At 47.5% G+C, this 17116-nt stretch overlaps 1 protein-coding gene across 1 annotated transcript in view; it reads left to right on the top strand.

Annotated features, from left to right (window-relative positions):
- The window catches only part of SIM2 (SIM bHLH transcription factor 2), a 75424-nt gene that overhangs the window by 51637 nt on the left and 6671 nt on the right, over positions 1–17116 (top strand). Inside the window, exons 8-10 of the mRNA XM_030578048.1 lie at positions 3191–3338; positions 4851–5019; positions 6542–6950. Coding sequence (XP_030433908.1) covers positions 3191–3338; positions 4851–5019; positions 6542–6950 — 726 coding nt within the window. The remainder of the gene's footprint in view (positions 1–3190; positions 3339–4850; positions 5020–6541; positions 6951–17116) is intronic.

Below are 17116 nucleotides of genomic sequence, written 5' to 3'. Positions count from 1 at the left end.
AGTGGATTAGCAAGTGGTATGATCTGGGGAAGCTTAGACAATTACTATTGCAAGTGTAGGATTGAAAGGCCAATTTCCCTGCAAAGTTGTGGCCTTGAGCACAGGCTGGTGAATGATGCATTCCAGTGAAACCTATGGAGCCTTTTAAAATAACCATTTATGACAGACCAAAATTGGCTAGCCCAACTAAGCAAGTCTTTTCAGCCTGCATGCTCAACCAGGCAGGGAACCACAACAGAGAAATAGCCATTCACAAATGGTAGAGGAAAGCTGTAAATCGAACAGCCAATAGTAAAAAGCTGCTAAATTCTATCCAACTGATTGCAATGAGGGTCACTTGGGCCTGCACAAGTTGGCTTGGTAATAGACACTTCTCTCCCAGTAAGACGTGGCTGAGGTCTCTCAGTCAGCAGCTCACAGGGCAATTTAATGCAGGGTCGACTGCGAACTGATCTAACGTTCTGTGGCCACTATCCTTTGTCCAATGTCATGCTTTCCTCAAAGACTGCCAAAAAGAAAAACACAGACACATTGCTCATATATACTTGGGAAGTGAAGCTGGAGTACTATATTTAGTCCTCAATTCTTTTGCAACCTTTAAAACATTGTCTTAACAGAAGACCTAAAACAGGAATTAGGAAAATGAGAAGGCATCTGACAAGTGTGGAGCCCAGAACAACAACTGGCGCACAAAAAAGAACGCTGCTGTGTATACATAGAACAGAAGGTGCTCTACTAGTGTTAATTTATGCTTTGGAAGATTAAGTAGCTAAATAATTTGAATTCGGGTTAAGAGAAACCTGAGAATTAGACTAAAGGTATGACTACACTTTGAGCTGGGAATGTTATTCCCAGCTTGAGGAGACATATCTGTGCTAGCTCTGATCAAGCTAGTGCACTAAGTATAGTGTAACTGCGATGATGAGAGTGGCAGGAGGGGCTAGACACCTCGAGTACATGCTTAGTGACTGTGATGGACATGTACTCAGCGTGGCTAGCCCCTCCTGTTTCTGTGGCTACATTTTATTTTTAGCATGTTAGCTTGATGAGAGCTAGCATGAATATCTCTCCTCGAGCTGAGACTCGCTCCTGCAGCTGCAAACGTAACCATCCCCTGAGGTAGAGGAATTTGCTTTTGGAAAACTTAGAGCCCATTGAAAAGCTCTCTCTCTCTCAGAAGATCAAAGCCAAATGGGAGTGCCATTTGTGAAGCTTTGGGTTCTTTAGAATACAGGTAAACATGAAAGCATGATGCACAGAGATTTAACTGGACAACTGTGATTAGTAACATCACAGATGTAGACTAGCATTAATCGAAGTTACGACACTAAATCTTAAAACAGCAAATTTATTTTGTCCAAGACCCTGCCTCTGAATTAATGTACTGAGCTTATGGTTAATACTTGTTTTAGAGAAATAGGACAACCAAACATGTATAAAAGAAGCCAGATGACTAAAAAGGGACTCTGAGGTAAAAGAAATGAACAGCTTGGCATCTACCATGATGGATTCCTGGTTGCCCTCTCAAAGGATGCTGCAGTTTACCTTGCTATCTTCAGAATGAACATGGACTGTGTCTATTAGTGGAGGAGGAGCTGACTCCATAGCCAGAAAGTTCTTGCAAGAGTAATTTTTTGAAGGTATTTCCTGAGGAATACCGGCAAGATAGACTGGGTTTGAAGAAAAGCTTAATGAGTTACCACCTGTGTAGATGGAAATGAGAGGAACTAACGTGAGATGACCAGCATACAGTAGATACTAGCATTCTGAAACTTCAGGGCAGTAGTACCAAGAACAAATGTTTTAATCCATCCATGACTCATTTAACCCACAGTTTTAGCTCAAATATAATATGTCTGTGTCTCTAACCAGGTATTTACAACATGCACATCACTGTGGCATCTGATCACTGTCAGAATTACAAAAACATAATTAGTCCAAAGACTGAAAACCATGTCATTAACTACCAAATGGTAAAGAAAAGTATTACTGGGTGCTCTTCTCTTCCACCCCTACTACTAGATGTATCTCCATCAAAATAACCCCCTGTGAATACTAGTAATCAGATGAGCCCAAAAGTTTTATTTCATGTGGTCATTTTCTTCACTACCACTGGCTTAAAGCAGAAAATATTGCTTGTCTGGCCCACTTCTTGACCTGATCCTGCACTGAAAATCAGCCTAGTTCCATCTGGGAGCTTTACCATCCAGTTCAATGGAATGCAGAATCAGGCCATCTGAGAGTGAGAGAGAATCTCTATTTCTTCATAGTGTGTCGTACAAACCTACTGAGAGCTGCTGCTGTTGGCTAAACCGGAGCATTTGAACCTCTGATACTGCCTTTTTTTCTCTCAATGTAAAACAAATATGGTTGTGTGGAAAAGGAGCAAGGTGGAGCTTCCAAATAAGGCCTTCAGGGTCATGCAAGAATGTTCCAGAACTGCAGTTAAGGCTTTGTTGTGAAGCATTAGTTAAATCTCTGGCACTGATCCAGAGAGATCTGGGGAGAGGAAGCCAGACTAAACATTTGGAGATTGTCCCCAGCTCTAATTTTAGCATACCTCTTCACAGAGAAACCAAGCAGGGTGTTTAGAGGATTTGCACCTCCAGTAAAAACTTTTCAGTAACTCATTTGCTTCCTGAGACTGCTCTTTATTTGTATGTTTAAGAGAAGAACCAAAGACCTGTATTTTAAACTTGTTGTGTTAAAAAAATAAGCCTAGTCTTCAAAATACAAAGTTTACTTTCCAGAGGGGAAAAAGAAATGCAGCCAAAAATACATTACAAATGCTCAGTCATGTTTCAATCAATCAATTGCAAACGCTTCCAAATACTTTGGTAAAATTAAAATAAAAGCAGCTCTCTCTCTGTTTCCAAATATTTTTGGATCCTTCTACTTACCAAACCTTTTTTAAAAATGCAGTCCAAAGGTGGGGGTGGTTATTGCACTTCCATAAATAATGACTTTGTTATGGTATGAGTGCAGAATAAATTGGGGAATGAAGGGCAGATGCAGGTAAATAGTCTGTAATAAGATATTTGTACGACATGTAGGCAAAACCCAGAGGAGTGTGGTCTTTGCAGGGAAGTTCAGAGTTTACAGGGGGCAAGTTTCCTCTTTACAAATAAATCACTGTAGGAGCTGGTCACAAGGTCAAGCAATCTGAAATACTCTTACATTATGTTTACAGTGTTGGTGAAAGGCCAAGTCACAACCAAGTACTATCGACTACTGTCCAAGCATGGAGGCTGGGTTTGGGTACAGAGCTATGCTACCATCGTGCATAACAGCCGTTCATCTCGGCCTCACTGCATAGTGAGTGTCAATTATGTCCTTACGTAAGTCAAAATATTTTGTACCATTAAAAGACATTTATCAGTACTTGATGGATTACTAATCCAATCCTTTATCCAATCTTATTGTATTAATCTCCTCTGGTATCATCTTGTATATATACAATCTACAGCAATTTATCTTTCCCCATCAGCTCCCTATTTTACTTACAGTAAGTGATTGTATAAATGGCATATTGGGTAAAATGAGAGTGTATCCACTCTGATTACATTTACACACTATTACCTTGGATTCTGAAGGATTCCAAAGATTTTGTGGTGAACTTGTCACATTACTGGTAATTATTTGGGTTACAGTGGAGCCCAGAGGCTGTACTTGAGATCAGAGCGCCTGTATGCTAGGCAAAGTTTTTGACCTGATGAGTTTATAGTCTAACTAGATAAGACGGACAAAGGGTGGGAGAAAGGAAGTATTATGCCACTTTTACAGGCAGGAAATTGAGGCACAGAGAAATTAAGTCACTTGCCTGAGGTCGCACGGCTAGTTAGGGCTCAACTCTTTTCTTGTATTTTCAAGTAACTGCCACAAAGCCTGTGCACATCTGTGGGCAGAAGTTAGTTCTATGTCATTCTCTCAGACAGAAATGACTCCTAGCTACAGAAGAGAGGGAAAAGGTTTTGTTTAGTTATTCTTTCACCTGTCTGCTGTAAAACTTACTGAAAACACTGTCATTCCCTGTGAAGTTCAATCTTTATACTGTATGTTTTCATATTGCTGATTTTCAGCTCTCCTGCTACACCCTCTCACTTCCCTCCACTGAAATTTTTGGTAAGTCCAAAAGGAATAGATTTTTTTTTTAAATCAGAGCTGCAGCAATAAATGGAAAAACAACCCAACACACCAAACAACACTGAAGCCTCACAGCTTAGTCTTAAATATCCTTATTTTTTTGTACACCATTATTTATAAAATATTGTCTAAAAAATCTGATGTATCTATTTAACAGATACATCTGAGAAAAGATAGACATTTCCATGAAACTAAACCCTTCTGGCTGATTCTGTGGTGTGGTTGTAGCATATCAGACTGGCAGAAGAATGACCTAGGTTCCTTTTCCTCTGTGTCAATTTTCAAATGTGTCATAGAAAATAAACTCATGCTTGAGGAAGATAGGAGGACACTGAACTGATCTTTGCCCTTCTGTTAGATCAGCCCCACACCAGCATTGTCTGTGGTCCCCAAGGCAAAGTGCCACAAGGATGGCTTTAAAAAAAAAAAGAGAGAGTTAAGAGAGCTTAAGTTCAGACTTAGGGATGTTTAATACCAAGTTTGTAACCCTGTTCCTGGTGGAATTTTTGCAATCTATTGCTGTGGGAATAGGTTCAGGCCTTATGATTTATCTCCCTCTCTCACGTTCCCCACCCACCACTGCAGACCAAATGAATATCTTGGATGGATGGTAATGAAAACATTGTGAAACTAAACCATTTTAAAATATATGTTTCATCTGTGCAGTGCATTAAAGTATTTAACCTATCACAATGACTCTTTTGCAGAGATATTGAGTACAAGGAACTTCAATTATCGCTGGAGCAGGTTACCATTTCTAAGTCACAGTTTTCTTGCAGAAACTCAATGTCTACCTCACAAGAAACAAGGAGAGTAGCAAAACCCAAAAGTAATAAAATGAAGGCAAAACTCAGAATGACTCCTTACCCTCAACAGGTAACTCTTTCAGTAACACCCAACTACAAGTAAACAGGGCGTTTGTGGGAGTAGCTTGGTCATCATGAGATTAATTTGCTGCTAGTATAATGCTGCCAAAAAACTCCCATGAAATTCAAAGTTAACATGTGCCTTGTCCTTTCTTGGGGCCCGAGAATGCCGTCTCATGTAAATGACACAGCAGAAATGGAGAAGGCACAGCATGTGGGAAGAAGAGGCTTAAGGATTATCAGGTTATCAGTCAGAACTCAAAAGCCTTTGGATTTTAGGTGTTCAGATTAGTTAGAACAACTAAGGTTGAGGGTTTTTTTAAGCAAAAAGAACAGTGTAACACAGAGAACAGATGCTGTATGTTTAATTTGAGCTGGTGTAAAAATATACCAATTTTTGCTAACCCAGGTCTGGCTCCAAATGAATGCAGGCAACTTCCTCAGGCAGCAGAAGGTAGCCTAGTGGATAGGATGCTGACCTGGGATCAATTCCTGTCCTGCTGGGTCACCTTGGGCAAGTCACTTAGCCTCTTAGTGCTTCAGTTTCCTAATTCGTAAAATGGGGGATAAGAATATTGATCTTCTTTGTAAAAGCACTTTGAGATCTACAGATGATAAAAGCTGGATATTATTATCGATTAGGAATGGGGAAAAACTAGCACACGTACTTTATTGAACACAGTGGGAGCCAGTCAGATATTTGGAGGAAGTATGTGTTGTGGTGTTTAACTGACTCATAGAGGTTAGATCTGGACTTGCCACCATTCCAAAGCTTCCCATATTAATAAATCTTTTTAACATAAGCAAATGACACTCATGTAATTTAACAAAGACTTCCTATTCTTCAAAACAGGATTATATCCTCTGATGTTTACATACAACTATTGACCAAAAACTTTAACTATCCAAAATTATTCCTTAACATTAGGATGACTGAGTTGGTGCTGAAATTATTGTTCTGTTGCATCAAAATAGTGTTTTGCTACTGTCTTTATTCAGTGACCTAACAATACTGTATGATATTTACATAGCAGCTCACATCCTGAGGGATCGCCAAAGAGTTGCAAACCTGCCTTTGAAATGCAGCCATCTCTTGGATGGAGTGCAGCATTTGGTTTACAATATTCCTCATGCCACGTCCTTAACTCTCTCCAGTTAAAAACACAGGGGAAATTTTAGATAGGCTCAGTTATTCAAATAAGATTTCTGACTGAACACTAGGATTAATGCTCCAACTCTGGTGAAAAGTCACATGGGATTTTTAATGAAAAGTGGTCAGCAGCCTTGTTTTTACATCATAGCCACTAATACAGTGCCTTTATGGGGGACATTTACTCACTGCTGACTTACAGGGAAGAATGCCATCTACTGAGTCACCGACACCATTTCCCCCTCCAACATCCCAGTCTAAGTTTTGATCTGCCCCAGTCCTACTTAGTTTATGAGATTTAATGCAGTCACAGTTCCAGGTGGCATGGCTGGAGGCAACTACACTGGTGTGTAACATGGATACACTTTTCTTTATTTTTCAGCAATACAGCTCATTCCAAACAGACAAACTGGAATGTGGCCAGGTTGGAAGCTTGAGATCCAGCCCTACAGTGAATGCTGGCACCATCCAAGAACAGAACTTCCATTCAGAAAACAGTGAACTTTTATATGCCCCCTCATATAGTTTGCCATTCTCTTACCATTATGGACACTTCCCTGTAGATTCTCATGTCTTCAGTAGCAAAAAACAAATGCTGACTTCTAAATTTGGGCAGTCTCAAGGATCACCTTGTGAAGTGGCTCGTTTTTTCTTGAGTACATTGCAGACAAGTGGGGAGCGCCAATGGCATTATGCCAACTCTTTAGTACCTACCAGCCAGTCGCCATCTAAAAATCTTCCCGATCAACCAATAAATATTGCACGTCATAATCTTGCACAGAGTTATGAAGGTGAGTGTTATCTCAAAAATAATAAGCTGCATAGCATTTGGAAGATATGTACTTTGAAAATATGAAATACAGTATGTTTACTAAACACAGAAAAATATCTTTGGGTTTAACATGCAGTATGTTTAAAAAGGTACACTGTCATGACATTTAGACCTACTTTTTTTTCATTTGAACAGGAATGTTACCCAGTTTCAGAATGGGTTTTTTTTTTTTATGAAAGCCTTTAGTGCAGGGGTTCTCAAACTGGGGGCCGGGACCCCTCAGGGGGTCGCAAGGTTAAAACACGCAGGGTCATGAGCTGTCAGCCTCCACCCCACACCCTGCTTTGCCTCCAGCATTTATAATGGTGTTAAATATATAAACGAGTGTTTTTAATTTATAAGGGGGAGCACACTCAGAGGCTTGCTGTGTGAAAGGGGTCACCAATACAAAAGTTTGAGAACCACTGCTTTAGTGGGTAAATTTTCACAAAAGCCAAGACTTGGTCTCCCTTTACAGGCACAACTCACATGAGTGTTTATGCAAAGTTAGTTTGCAGGTGCAAAAATGTGGGTTCAAACTGTGCCAGCATACCAGACAGAAGTGGAAGTACTCAGATCTGCACCTACAAGTCAACTGCAGAAACCAAAATACAGGCACGATTGTACCCATACAAAAGGGAAGCCATCCTTTTAAAAATGTACCTATATTTAAAGTATTCACCTTACTAGCTACGTTAATGATAGTAAATGTAAACATTTTTAGGATTGATGTCAATGGGAAATTGTCTTGATTACTAATTTTCTTCAGGCAATGTCTTCAGTGATGGGAGTTGCACTATCTTTCCACACAGCTGGGGCAGCTCAAATGCTTTGAAAGGAACACAGGGGATACTGGCCTCTCCTGCCAGGCAACTCACAAGAAGTGTACTTCCAAGGCTTTAGGAAATGTTAAATGAAAAAAATATCAAATAAGTTGAAAATTCAGTCCTATCCTGTGTGAAATAGGCTTTAAATATTTCTCTGCTCAGTTAACTGCATACACCACTCTTAAAGAAAAAACCCCAGCTGTAATGGGAGCCTGCAGTAAGATGGATAAATTGGAAACCACCAGTTAGGACTGATTAGCAGAGACATTACTGGGAGAAAGGAAGTTTTGTATTCTTCTATGAAATATCTCCTCTAATGGAAAACAGTGAAGAAAAAAAGATAGGGAAAGACAGGTAGGATCAGAACCTTTAGCGATCCCAGAAACATCACAGGATTATTCACTTGCGACTCACTGTGGCACCCAGCTCCTGAAGGAGGTGCTTGAAGATTGATCTTCACTGTCATGTCACCACATGTCTCTGGTTCTGAAATGGGTTTTATAGCATAAGACAGAAAATGTGGGAGAGCCCCTGAAGAAAGAAATGTTTTGAAGAAAGTTTGGGAACTGGGCAATACATGAAAAATGCTTTTGGAAAGTGAATCCATTCTGGGACTCATTTATTGCTAGTGAAATTACACCATTTAGGAATAAAATGGGAAAAACATCCCTGTAAGCTCAGGCCTGGTCAGAGATCACTCATGTGTCTCATAGAAAAAGTTGATGGGAGTTGGGAGTGGAGCCGCCCTGAAGGCACTGTGGATTTTATTTCTACCCCATTTCAGAATTTGCCTCTTCCGTAGCCAGAATCAGACATGTTGCTATTGGCAAACACGAGGCATGAATCCTTGGAAGAGACCCCTTCCTTAGATTTGAATGGAATGGGAAGGAAAGGAATGTCTGATCTTGTTCACACTATCTGCTCCTTTTCTCCATTGCTTCACTTGACTGGTGAGAACGAGTCAACTTTTAAGCTGAGAGGATCTGCTTAGAATCATTAGCTGCAGTCCAAAGGAAAACCAAATACGATATTTGACAACAGGGTTTGAGGCCACGGCTGTTACAGCAAAGCACATTACTTCCATAGAGGCCTCTACCAAAAAGAGCATGGACTGAAGATGTGTTTTTCTGTATGAATTCTATTTTTTAGACCAAGTCATCAAAGCTCTAGAAAGGTGGTATGTAGCACAAAAAGCTGTTTGCAAATCAGATGACACTGTCTCAGAATCTTGTCTTCAGGCTTCTTCAACTTTCCTGCTGACTGGGAAAGAAGAAGAAATCCCTTCAGAGAACATAACTGTCTTTCCAGCCAGGGAGGATCTCTCTGCAATATTTGATACAGAAGGAGCCAACTGGGACAGAACATTTCAGCCCTGACCAGATTCTGTTATCCACTCCACTGAACTCAAGTAACCTGAAAAATATCAAGAGCCACAACCTGTGAAACAGATCTATGCCCTTCCACATACATCTCATTCTCAGCTGATGCAAAAACTGATACTGCTGAAATGTCAAGAATGCCTAGAAGTAGTAAGCTCTTGGATGAAGAGCAGATGGCTCAAGCTGAACCCAGAGGAAAGGCGTTGAAGAATTGGCCAAGACATTGTATCTTGTCTTCCACTGAAGGCAAACAGCCCCCCTTAGTCGAAGTAGTGTGAAACATCGAGGTTCTCTTTAACTCCTCACTAACTGGGATGACCAGGTAGTATCCATGTCCGAAGCTGCTTTCTTTCACTTCCAGCTTCTGAGGAAACTTCATCCCTTCCTCCTGCATGAGGACCTGGTCGCAGTATCCATGCATTTGTCACCCCCAGGCCGTATTACTCTAACTCATTGCATCTGATGTTGAATGTGAAGATGATGCACAGGCTCCAGCTGGTACAGAATGTGGCTGCCTACCTTCCTCATGGTTCAGGCCATAATGAGCACCTCAGACCTCTGCTCAAGTCCCTTCACTGGCTCCCAGTTGGCTTCCAATGCAACCTTAAGGTCTTGCTCCTAATTTAAGCCAATTAATAGATTAAGCCCCAGTTACATCAAAGATCTGATTTCAATCTATGAACCACCATGACAGCTGTGCTCCTCTGGGACAAAGCCCTGTCTGGGGGATCTGACTATGGAACAGTTTTCCAGAGGAGATCAGGTAAATCCAGATTCTGACCATCTTTTGGAAAAGTTGCAGCACTGTCCTGTCATACGGAGGACTGCACCCTTTAAGAGGGAACTGATCCAGCTCACCTATGCCTCATAACAGCCTCTTGATGGAGCCTGAGAGAGTGTGCAGATGTTCCTGCTCTCTATAAAGAGCCAGAAGGGAACAGGGCATGGAAGAAGCAGCTGTGGCAGAGAAGAGAAGAACTCTAGTGATCAGGAGACCCCTGAGTGGGAGAAGGGTTTGGGCCAAAGCCAGAAGGCTGAGTTCTTCTTCGAGTGATTGCTCACATCCATTCCTGTTAGGTGTGCGCGCCGTGCGTGCACGCTCATCGGAAACTTTTTACCCTAGCAACTCCAGTGGGCCGGCAGGTCGCCCCCTAGAGTGGCGCCGCCATGGCGCTCGATATATACCCCTGCCGGCCCACCCGCTCCTCAGTTCCTTCTTACCGCCATGTCGGTCGTTGGAACTGTGGAGCGCGGCATTGCTGTCCTCCACGTCCCTAGCTCTCCTTGCCATTGTTACTACAGTTGTTAGTTAGTCGTTAAGTATAGTTAGTTAATTAGTTGTAGTGTAAATAGTATTTGTATATAGTTGTTCGCCGGTCTGGGCTGTAGCCCTTCCCGGCACCCGGCACATGCCTGGTTCGCCGGGCTTTAAGCAATGTGCAGCCTGTAAAAAGCCTATGCCAACCAGCGACCCTCACGACGCGTGTCTAAAGTGCCTGGGGGAATCGCACAGGTCGGACAAGTGCCGCATTTGCAAGGCTTTTAAGCCCAGAACAAAGAAGGAGAGAGACCAGAGACTCAGGACTCTCCTAATGGAAGCGGCACTTGACCCAGCAGCTTCGCAGGCCGTGATCTCGACGCTGGCACCGGATCGCACCGGCACCGGAAAGACTCCCCGGCACCGACCTTCCCCGGCACCGGGTGCAGAAACGAGACCATCAACGTCTGCTACTCCAGCCAGGCAGACTCGAATGGAGCGCCCGGCATCGACATCGGCCGCGGCACTACCGGCACCGTCGACTCCGGGCCCGGTGGGTCTGTCGAGTCCGGTACCGCCAAGCTCCCCTATAAGATCTGGGGTTGAGCTATTGGTCCCATCCACTCGGGAGACCTTCGCCTCGGCACGGGACCTTATCGCCCTGACTGAGTCAACTCAGCCGCCACCCCCAGTACCTCCGGTGCGGGTAGCATCTAGGGGCAAGCCCATGATGACGGCACCGTCTCAGGACTCACGCTCGCGATCGAGGTCCCGACGCCACGGTCGCTCGAGATCCTGCCGCCGCTCGCAGTCCCGGCACCACTCCCCTCGGCGGTACCGGTCGCACTCGCGGCACCGATCGACCTCCAGGCGGTCACGGTCTGACTCCAGCCGTCGATACCGTCACCGTGACTCTAGGAGCCAGTCTCGCCGTCATTCACCGCGCCGGTCAACCTCCCGGCACCGAGCTGGTGGCAGGTCCCGGTCGACCTCCCGGCACCACGTCGGTGGCAGGTCCCGGTCCCGGCACCGAAGCAGCGGCCGGTACCGGTCCAGATCCCGGCACCGAGACAGGATCCCGGTGCCGCTATGACTCCCGGTACCGATCCCCGGCACCGAGAAGATCTTCGGTGCCGAACCGCGCAGACTCTTATCAGCCGCGGTCGGCCCCGCCATGGCCTTCTAGACAGCCGTCGGTGTCATCTCAAGCGGACAGCGTATATGCGCTGGGCACCGACAGACAGGCGGCATTATTCCAGGACCCTCCGCAACAGGACCAGGGTCCGCAGCAGTGTGGGTTTTGGACACCCTGGGCGTACCATCAAGCCCAGGCCCCCAACAGCTTCCTGCTAGGCCTGCAACGGCGGAGCACAGGGTGCCAGAGGCTTCGTTGTCTCGCCCCCCTCCCTCCCCTGATGGAGAGGAAGGATCGAAGCAGCAGGACCCTGGTCTTGCTCCTGAGACAGAGGCGAGGGCTGAGGGGGAGCCCCCACTGGACACTTTCTTGCCAGGGGTCTCCTCATCCTCCTCCCCCGACGAAGCGGTGGCTGGCACTTCCTCCAGTAGCCCTCCTCCGCTAGATCTCAGGGCACACCAAGACCTCCTTAGGCGAGTAGCACAGAATCTGAGCTTGCAAGCCGAGGAGGTCTCTGAGATCGAGGACCCCATCGTCACCATCCTCTCATCCGATGCTCCCACCAGGGTCGCCCTACCCTTCATTAGGACGATCCAGGCCAACGCCAATACAATCTGGCAGTCACTGGCCTCCATCCCCCCTACGGCGAGGGGCGTCGAGAGGAAGTACATGGCCCCCTCCAAGGGCTACGAGTACCTCACGTTCACCCGACACCGTGTTCCCTGGTGGTGCAGTCGGTGAACGAGAGGGAGCGCCACGGACAGGAAGCCCCAGCCCCCAAATCCAAGGAGACCAGGCGTATGGACCTCCTCGGCCACAAGGTCTATTCAGCTGGGGCCCTTCAGCTCAGGGTTTCAAATCAGCAAGCCCTTCTTAGCAGATATGCTTTTAACTCATGGGTGGCAGCGGACAAGTTCAAAGAGCTGCTGCCACAGGAGGCCCATCAAGAATTTGCGGCCATTCTGGACGAGGGCAAGAAGGTTGCACGAACCTCGTTACAGGCCTCTTTGGACGCTGCAGACTCGGCTGCCCGCACCCTCGCCTCGGGGGTAACGATGCGCCGCATCTCCTGGCTTCAGGTTTCTGGCCTTCCACCGGAGCTCCAATACACCATCCAGGACCTCCCGTTCGAAGGCCAGGGCCTGTTTTCAGAAAAGACAGACCCCAGACTGAAAAGTCTTAAAGACAATCGGGTCATTATGCGCTCCCTCGGGATGCACACGCCAGGAACGCAGCGCAGACCCTTCCGGCCACAGCAGCAACAGCAGCGTAGGCCATACCCCCAGTTCCGCCAACGGCAGGACCTTAATAGGCGCCGCGGCAGGAATGGAAGGCGTAGACATTCGGGGAACCAACGGGGGCAGAATCAAAGCTCCTCCAAGCCCCCGCCTGGGCCCAAGCCTTCGTTTTGAAGGTACGCCCGAGGGCGCAATAACAGTTTCCCCCACGGATCCTTCCCCCCCGTTTTCCAACCGCCTTTCGTTTTTCCTCCCGATGTGGACTCAAATAACATCGGACCGCTGGGTCTTACGCACGGTGCAGACGGGATACTGCCTGCAGTTTATATCATTTCCTCCTTCCCGCCCCCCTTCCTCGTCCCTCTTCAGGGACCCCTCTCACGAGCAATTCCTTCGGCAGGAGGTACAGACGCTCCTCAACAAAGGAGCTATAGAGGCGGTTCCGGAAAACGAGAAAGGCAAGGGGTTTTATTCCCGCTACTTTCTGATCCCCAAGGCCAAGGGAGGCCTCAGGCCTATCCTCGACCTGCGAGAGCTCAACAAGTACCTAGTGAAGTTGAAGTTCCGCATGGTATCCCTGGGGACCATTATCCCATCCCTGGATCCAGGAGACTGGTACGCCGCCCTCGATATGCAGGATGCTTATTTTCACATTGCCATTTGGCCACACCACAGAAGTTTCCTTCGATTCGTGGTGGGCCGCCTTCACTACCAATTTGCAGTCCTCCCATTTGGCCTTTCTACGGCTCTGAGGGTATTCACAAAATGCATGGCTGTCGTTGTGGCACATCTTCGGCGCAGTCGTATCCACGTGTTCCCTTACCTAGACGATTGGTTAATTTGGGGCACGTCAGAGCTACAGGTTTGCAGTCACGTCCGCAGGATCACCGGCCTGTTTGCTACCTTGGGCCTCATGATCAACGTAGACAAGTCCACCCTGCTCCCCACGCAGAGGGTGGAGTTCATCAGGGCCGTCCTGGACTCCACCGTGGCCAGGGCTCTTCTGCCGTTACCAAGGTTCCAGGCGTTGTCGGCGATCGTTCAGCGATTGCAGGCAGCCCCCTTAACATCAATACGGACATGTCTAACCCTATTAGGCCACATGGCAGCATGCACATTTGTGACCGGTTACGCTCGGCTCCGCATGAGGCCCCTCCAGTCATGGCTCATCGCACATTACCGGCCGGCAAGGCAACACTAGACATGCTGATCACAATTCCCCACGGGGTGTTGGATTCTCTCAGCTGGTAGCTAGACCAGTCCGTAGTGTGTGCGGGGCTCCCATTCCACCCACCCCAGCCCTCGGTGTCCCTAACGACGGATGCCTCAGATCTTGGCTGGGGGGCCCACCTGGGATCCCTGAGAACACAAGGCCTGTGGTCCCCGCAGGAGGTGAAGCTGCACATCAACATGTGGGAGTTGAGAGCGGTCCGCCTTGCTTGTCAAACGTTCTGTCACCAGCTTCGGGGTCGTTGTGTCGCGGTGTTTACCGACAACACGACGACCATGTACTATATCAACAAGCAGGGCGGCACCAGATCCTCTCCCCTATGTCACGAGGCGATGCAACTCTGGGACTTTTGTGTAGCCCACTCCATTCACCTCACGGCTTCCTTTCTCCCCGGAGTACGGAACATGCTGGCGGACCGCCTGAGCAGATCCTTCCTCTCACACGAGTGGTCCCTTCGCCCGGACGTCGCCCTCTTGATCTTCCAGAGGTGGGGTTATCCCCGTGTGGACCTCTTCGCGTCCGGGGGGAACAGGAAATGCCAGGCGTTCTGCTCTTTTCAGGGCAGGGAACCCAGGTCTATAGCAGATGCCTTCCTTATTCCGTGGACGACCCACTTGTACTACGCGTTTCCCCCGTTCCCGCTGGTCCACAGGGTCCTTCTGAAGGTGCGCAGGGACAGGGCCCGCGTGATCATGGTAGCCCCGGCGTGGCCCAGGCAACATTGGTACCCCATGTTGCTGGACCTGGCCTTAACCGACCCAGTTCCCCTGCCCCTTCACCCGGACCTGATCACCCAGGAACACGGGGCTCTCTGTCACCCGGACCTGCAGTCGCTGCACCTAGCGGCGTGGCTCCTGCGTGGCTGACCAGTTCTGAACTGCGCTGCTCAACGCCGGTACGGGAGGTACTCTTGGGCAGCAGGAAGCCTTTCACTAGAGCGACATACTCGGCCAAGTGGAAACGTTTCTCCTGTTGGTGCGTGGAGAAAGGTCTCCGCCCGATGGAAGTTTCGGTGGCCAATATTTTAGACTATATTTGGTCCCTCAAACAACAGGGCCTGGCGATATCGTCCCTGCGGGTCCACCTGGCGGCTATCTCCACCTTTCACCCGGGTGGGGATGGCCGCTCCGTTTTTTCTCACCCGACGGTGACTAGATTCCTGAAGGGGCTGGAACGTTTATACCCTAACGTCCAATTCCCTGCTCCAACCTGGGATCTTAACCTGGTGTTGTCTCGGCTCATGGTGCCCCCCTTCGAGCCGTTAGCTACTTGCTCCCTACTCTGTCTTTCTTGGAAGACTGCCTTTCTAGTAGCTATCACCTCAGCTAGACGGGTGTCGGAACTCCGGGCTCTCACGGTAGACCCCCCGTATACAGTCTTCCATAAAGATAAGGTGCAGCTGAGGCCACACCCGGCCTTTCTCCCCAAGGTGGTCTCAGCCTTCCACATCAACCAAGAGATATTCCTCCCGGTTTTTTTCCCGAAACCTCACTCTTCAGGCAGGGAGCAACAGCTCCACTCGCTTGATGTCCGTAGGGCTCTCGCTTTCTATGTGGAGAGGACCAAACCGTTCCGCAAATCCCCCCAGCTTTTCGTGGCAGTAGCGGACCGCATGAAGGGGCTTCCCATTTCTTCACAGAGGTTATCCTCGTGGGTAACGTCCTGTATCAGGACCTGCTATGACTTGGCCCACGTCCCTACGGGCCGTGTGACTGCACATTCTACCAGGGCGCAGGCGTCGTCGCTGGCTTTCCTCGCCCGTGTGCCCATCCAGGAAATCTGTCGGCAGCGACCTGGTCATCAGTCCACACCTTTGCTTCCCACTACGCCCTGGTCCAGCAGTCAAGAGAGGATGCGGCCTTCGGATCTGCAGTGCTCCATGCCGCTACTTCTCACTCCGACCCCACCGCCTAGGTATGGCTTGGGATTCACCTAACTGGAATGGATGTGAGCAATCACTCGAAGAAGAAAAGACGGTTACCTTTGTAACTGTTGTTCTTCGAGATGTGTTGCTCACATCCATTCCACACCCGCCCTCCTTCCCCACTGTCAGAGTAGCCGGCAAGAAGGAACTGAGGAGCGGGTGGGCCGGCAGGGGTATATATCAAGCGCCATGGCGGCGCCACTCTAGGGGGCGACCTGCCGGCCCACTGGAGTTGCTAGGGTAAAAAGTTTCCGACGAGCGCGCACACCTAACTGGAATGGATGTGAGCAACACATCTCGAAGAACAACAGTTACAAAGGTGAGTAACCGTCTTTTCCAGCTGGGAATGGCAGCCTTGTGAAGAGGAGACTGGGACAGAAGAGCTCTGGATGTGGTAGAAGACACTAGGGCTGAGTATGAACTTTGATGATAGACTTTATTTTTGGATCTTGAGGATTGTTTTGAATTGCTTCGGTTATTAAACCAGCCACAGGCAGAGGTGGCGTTAGTCACGAGGAAGTCTGCGTGGAATTTTTAAGAGGCTCAGATGAAAGGAAAAAGAATCAGGGCATCACAGAGCCACGCCTGCACATCCTTTGTGAGAGAGCCTTTCCACAGTAGGTGATGCTCAGTTTGATCACCTCTGTTATTACCAAATCTCTCCCATCCTTCTCATCCTTCTCTCATCCCAACCCCAGCTCCAAGCAGAGTTTTGACTTCATAATGGGAGAAGTGCCAGAGATTTCCATGAAGTCCACTATGAACTTTGCTATTCATTTTACACAGAAGGTTCTTGAACATTATAATGATGGGCAGCAGTATGAAAACGACAGATGCTTAAAATTATTCAAAGAGAGCTTTCTTAGTGCCCCAAATTTTGCAAAGTGTTAGAGACTGGATTTTGCCCTCACCTGGAAACTTGCGGTGATCTCTTAAAACATCCATGAATGGGAAAACACAGGGAGGTTGTACCTGATGTCATCTTAAAGGAGAGCACCATCCCTGATTTTCCTCAAGCTAGGGGACAGCAGGCTGGACACTAGTGTAGTAATATCCATTGTCTTTGTTTTCTCAGCTTTGGCAGGTGGCAACACTTCACCCCCTGTAATTCTCTATCAAATTGTGCTCCCTGAGCTTCTGCAAGTTCCTCTCTC

The sequence above is a fragment of the Gopherus evgoodei genome, chromosome 1 (genome assembly GCF_007399415.2).
Source record: "Gopherus evgoodei ecotype Sinaloan lineage chromosome 1, rGopEvg1_v1.p, whole genome shotgun sequence".
NCBI classification, from domain to species: domain Eukaryota; kingdom Metazoa; phylum Chordata; order Testudines; family Testudinidae; genus Gopherus; species Gopherus evgoodei.
Note: the sequence above shows the minus strand (reverse complement) of the source record. Positions and strands in the feature narration are given on the sequence as shown.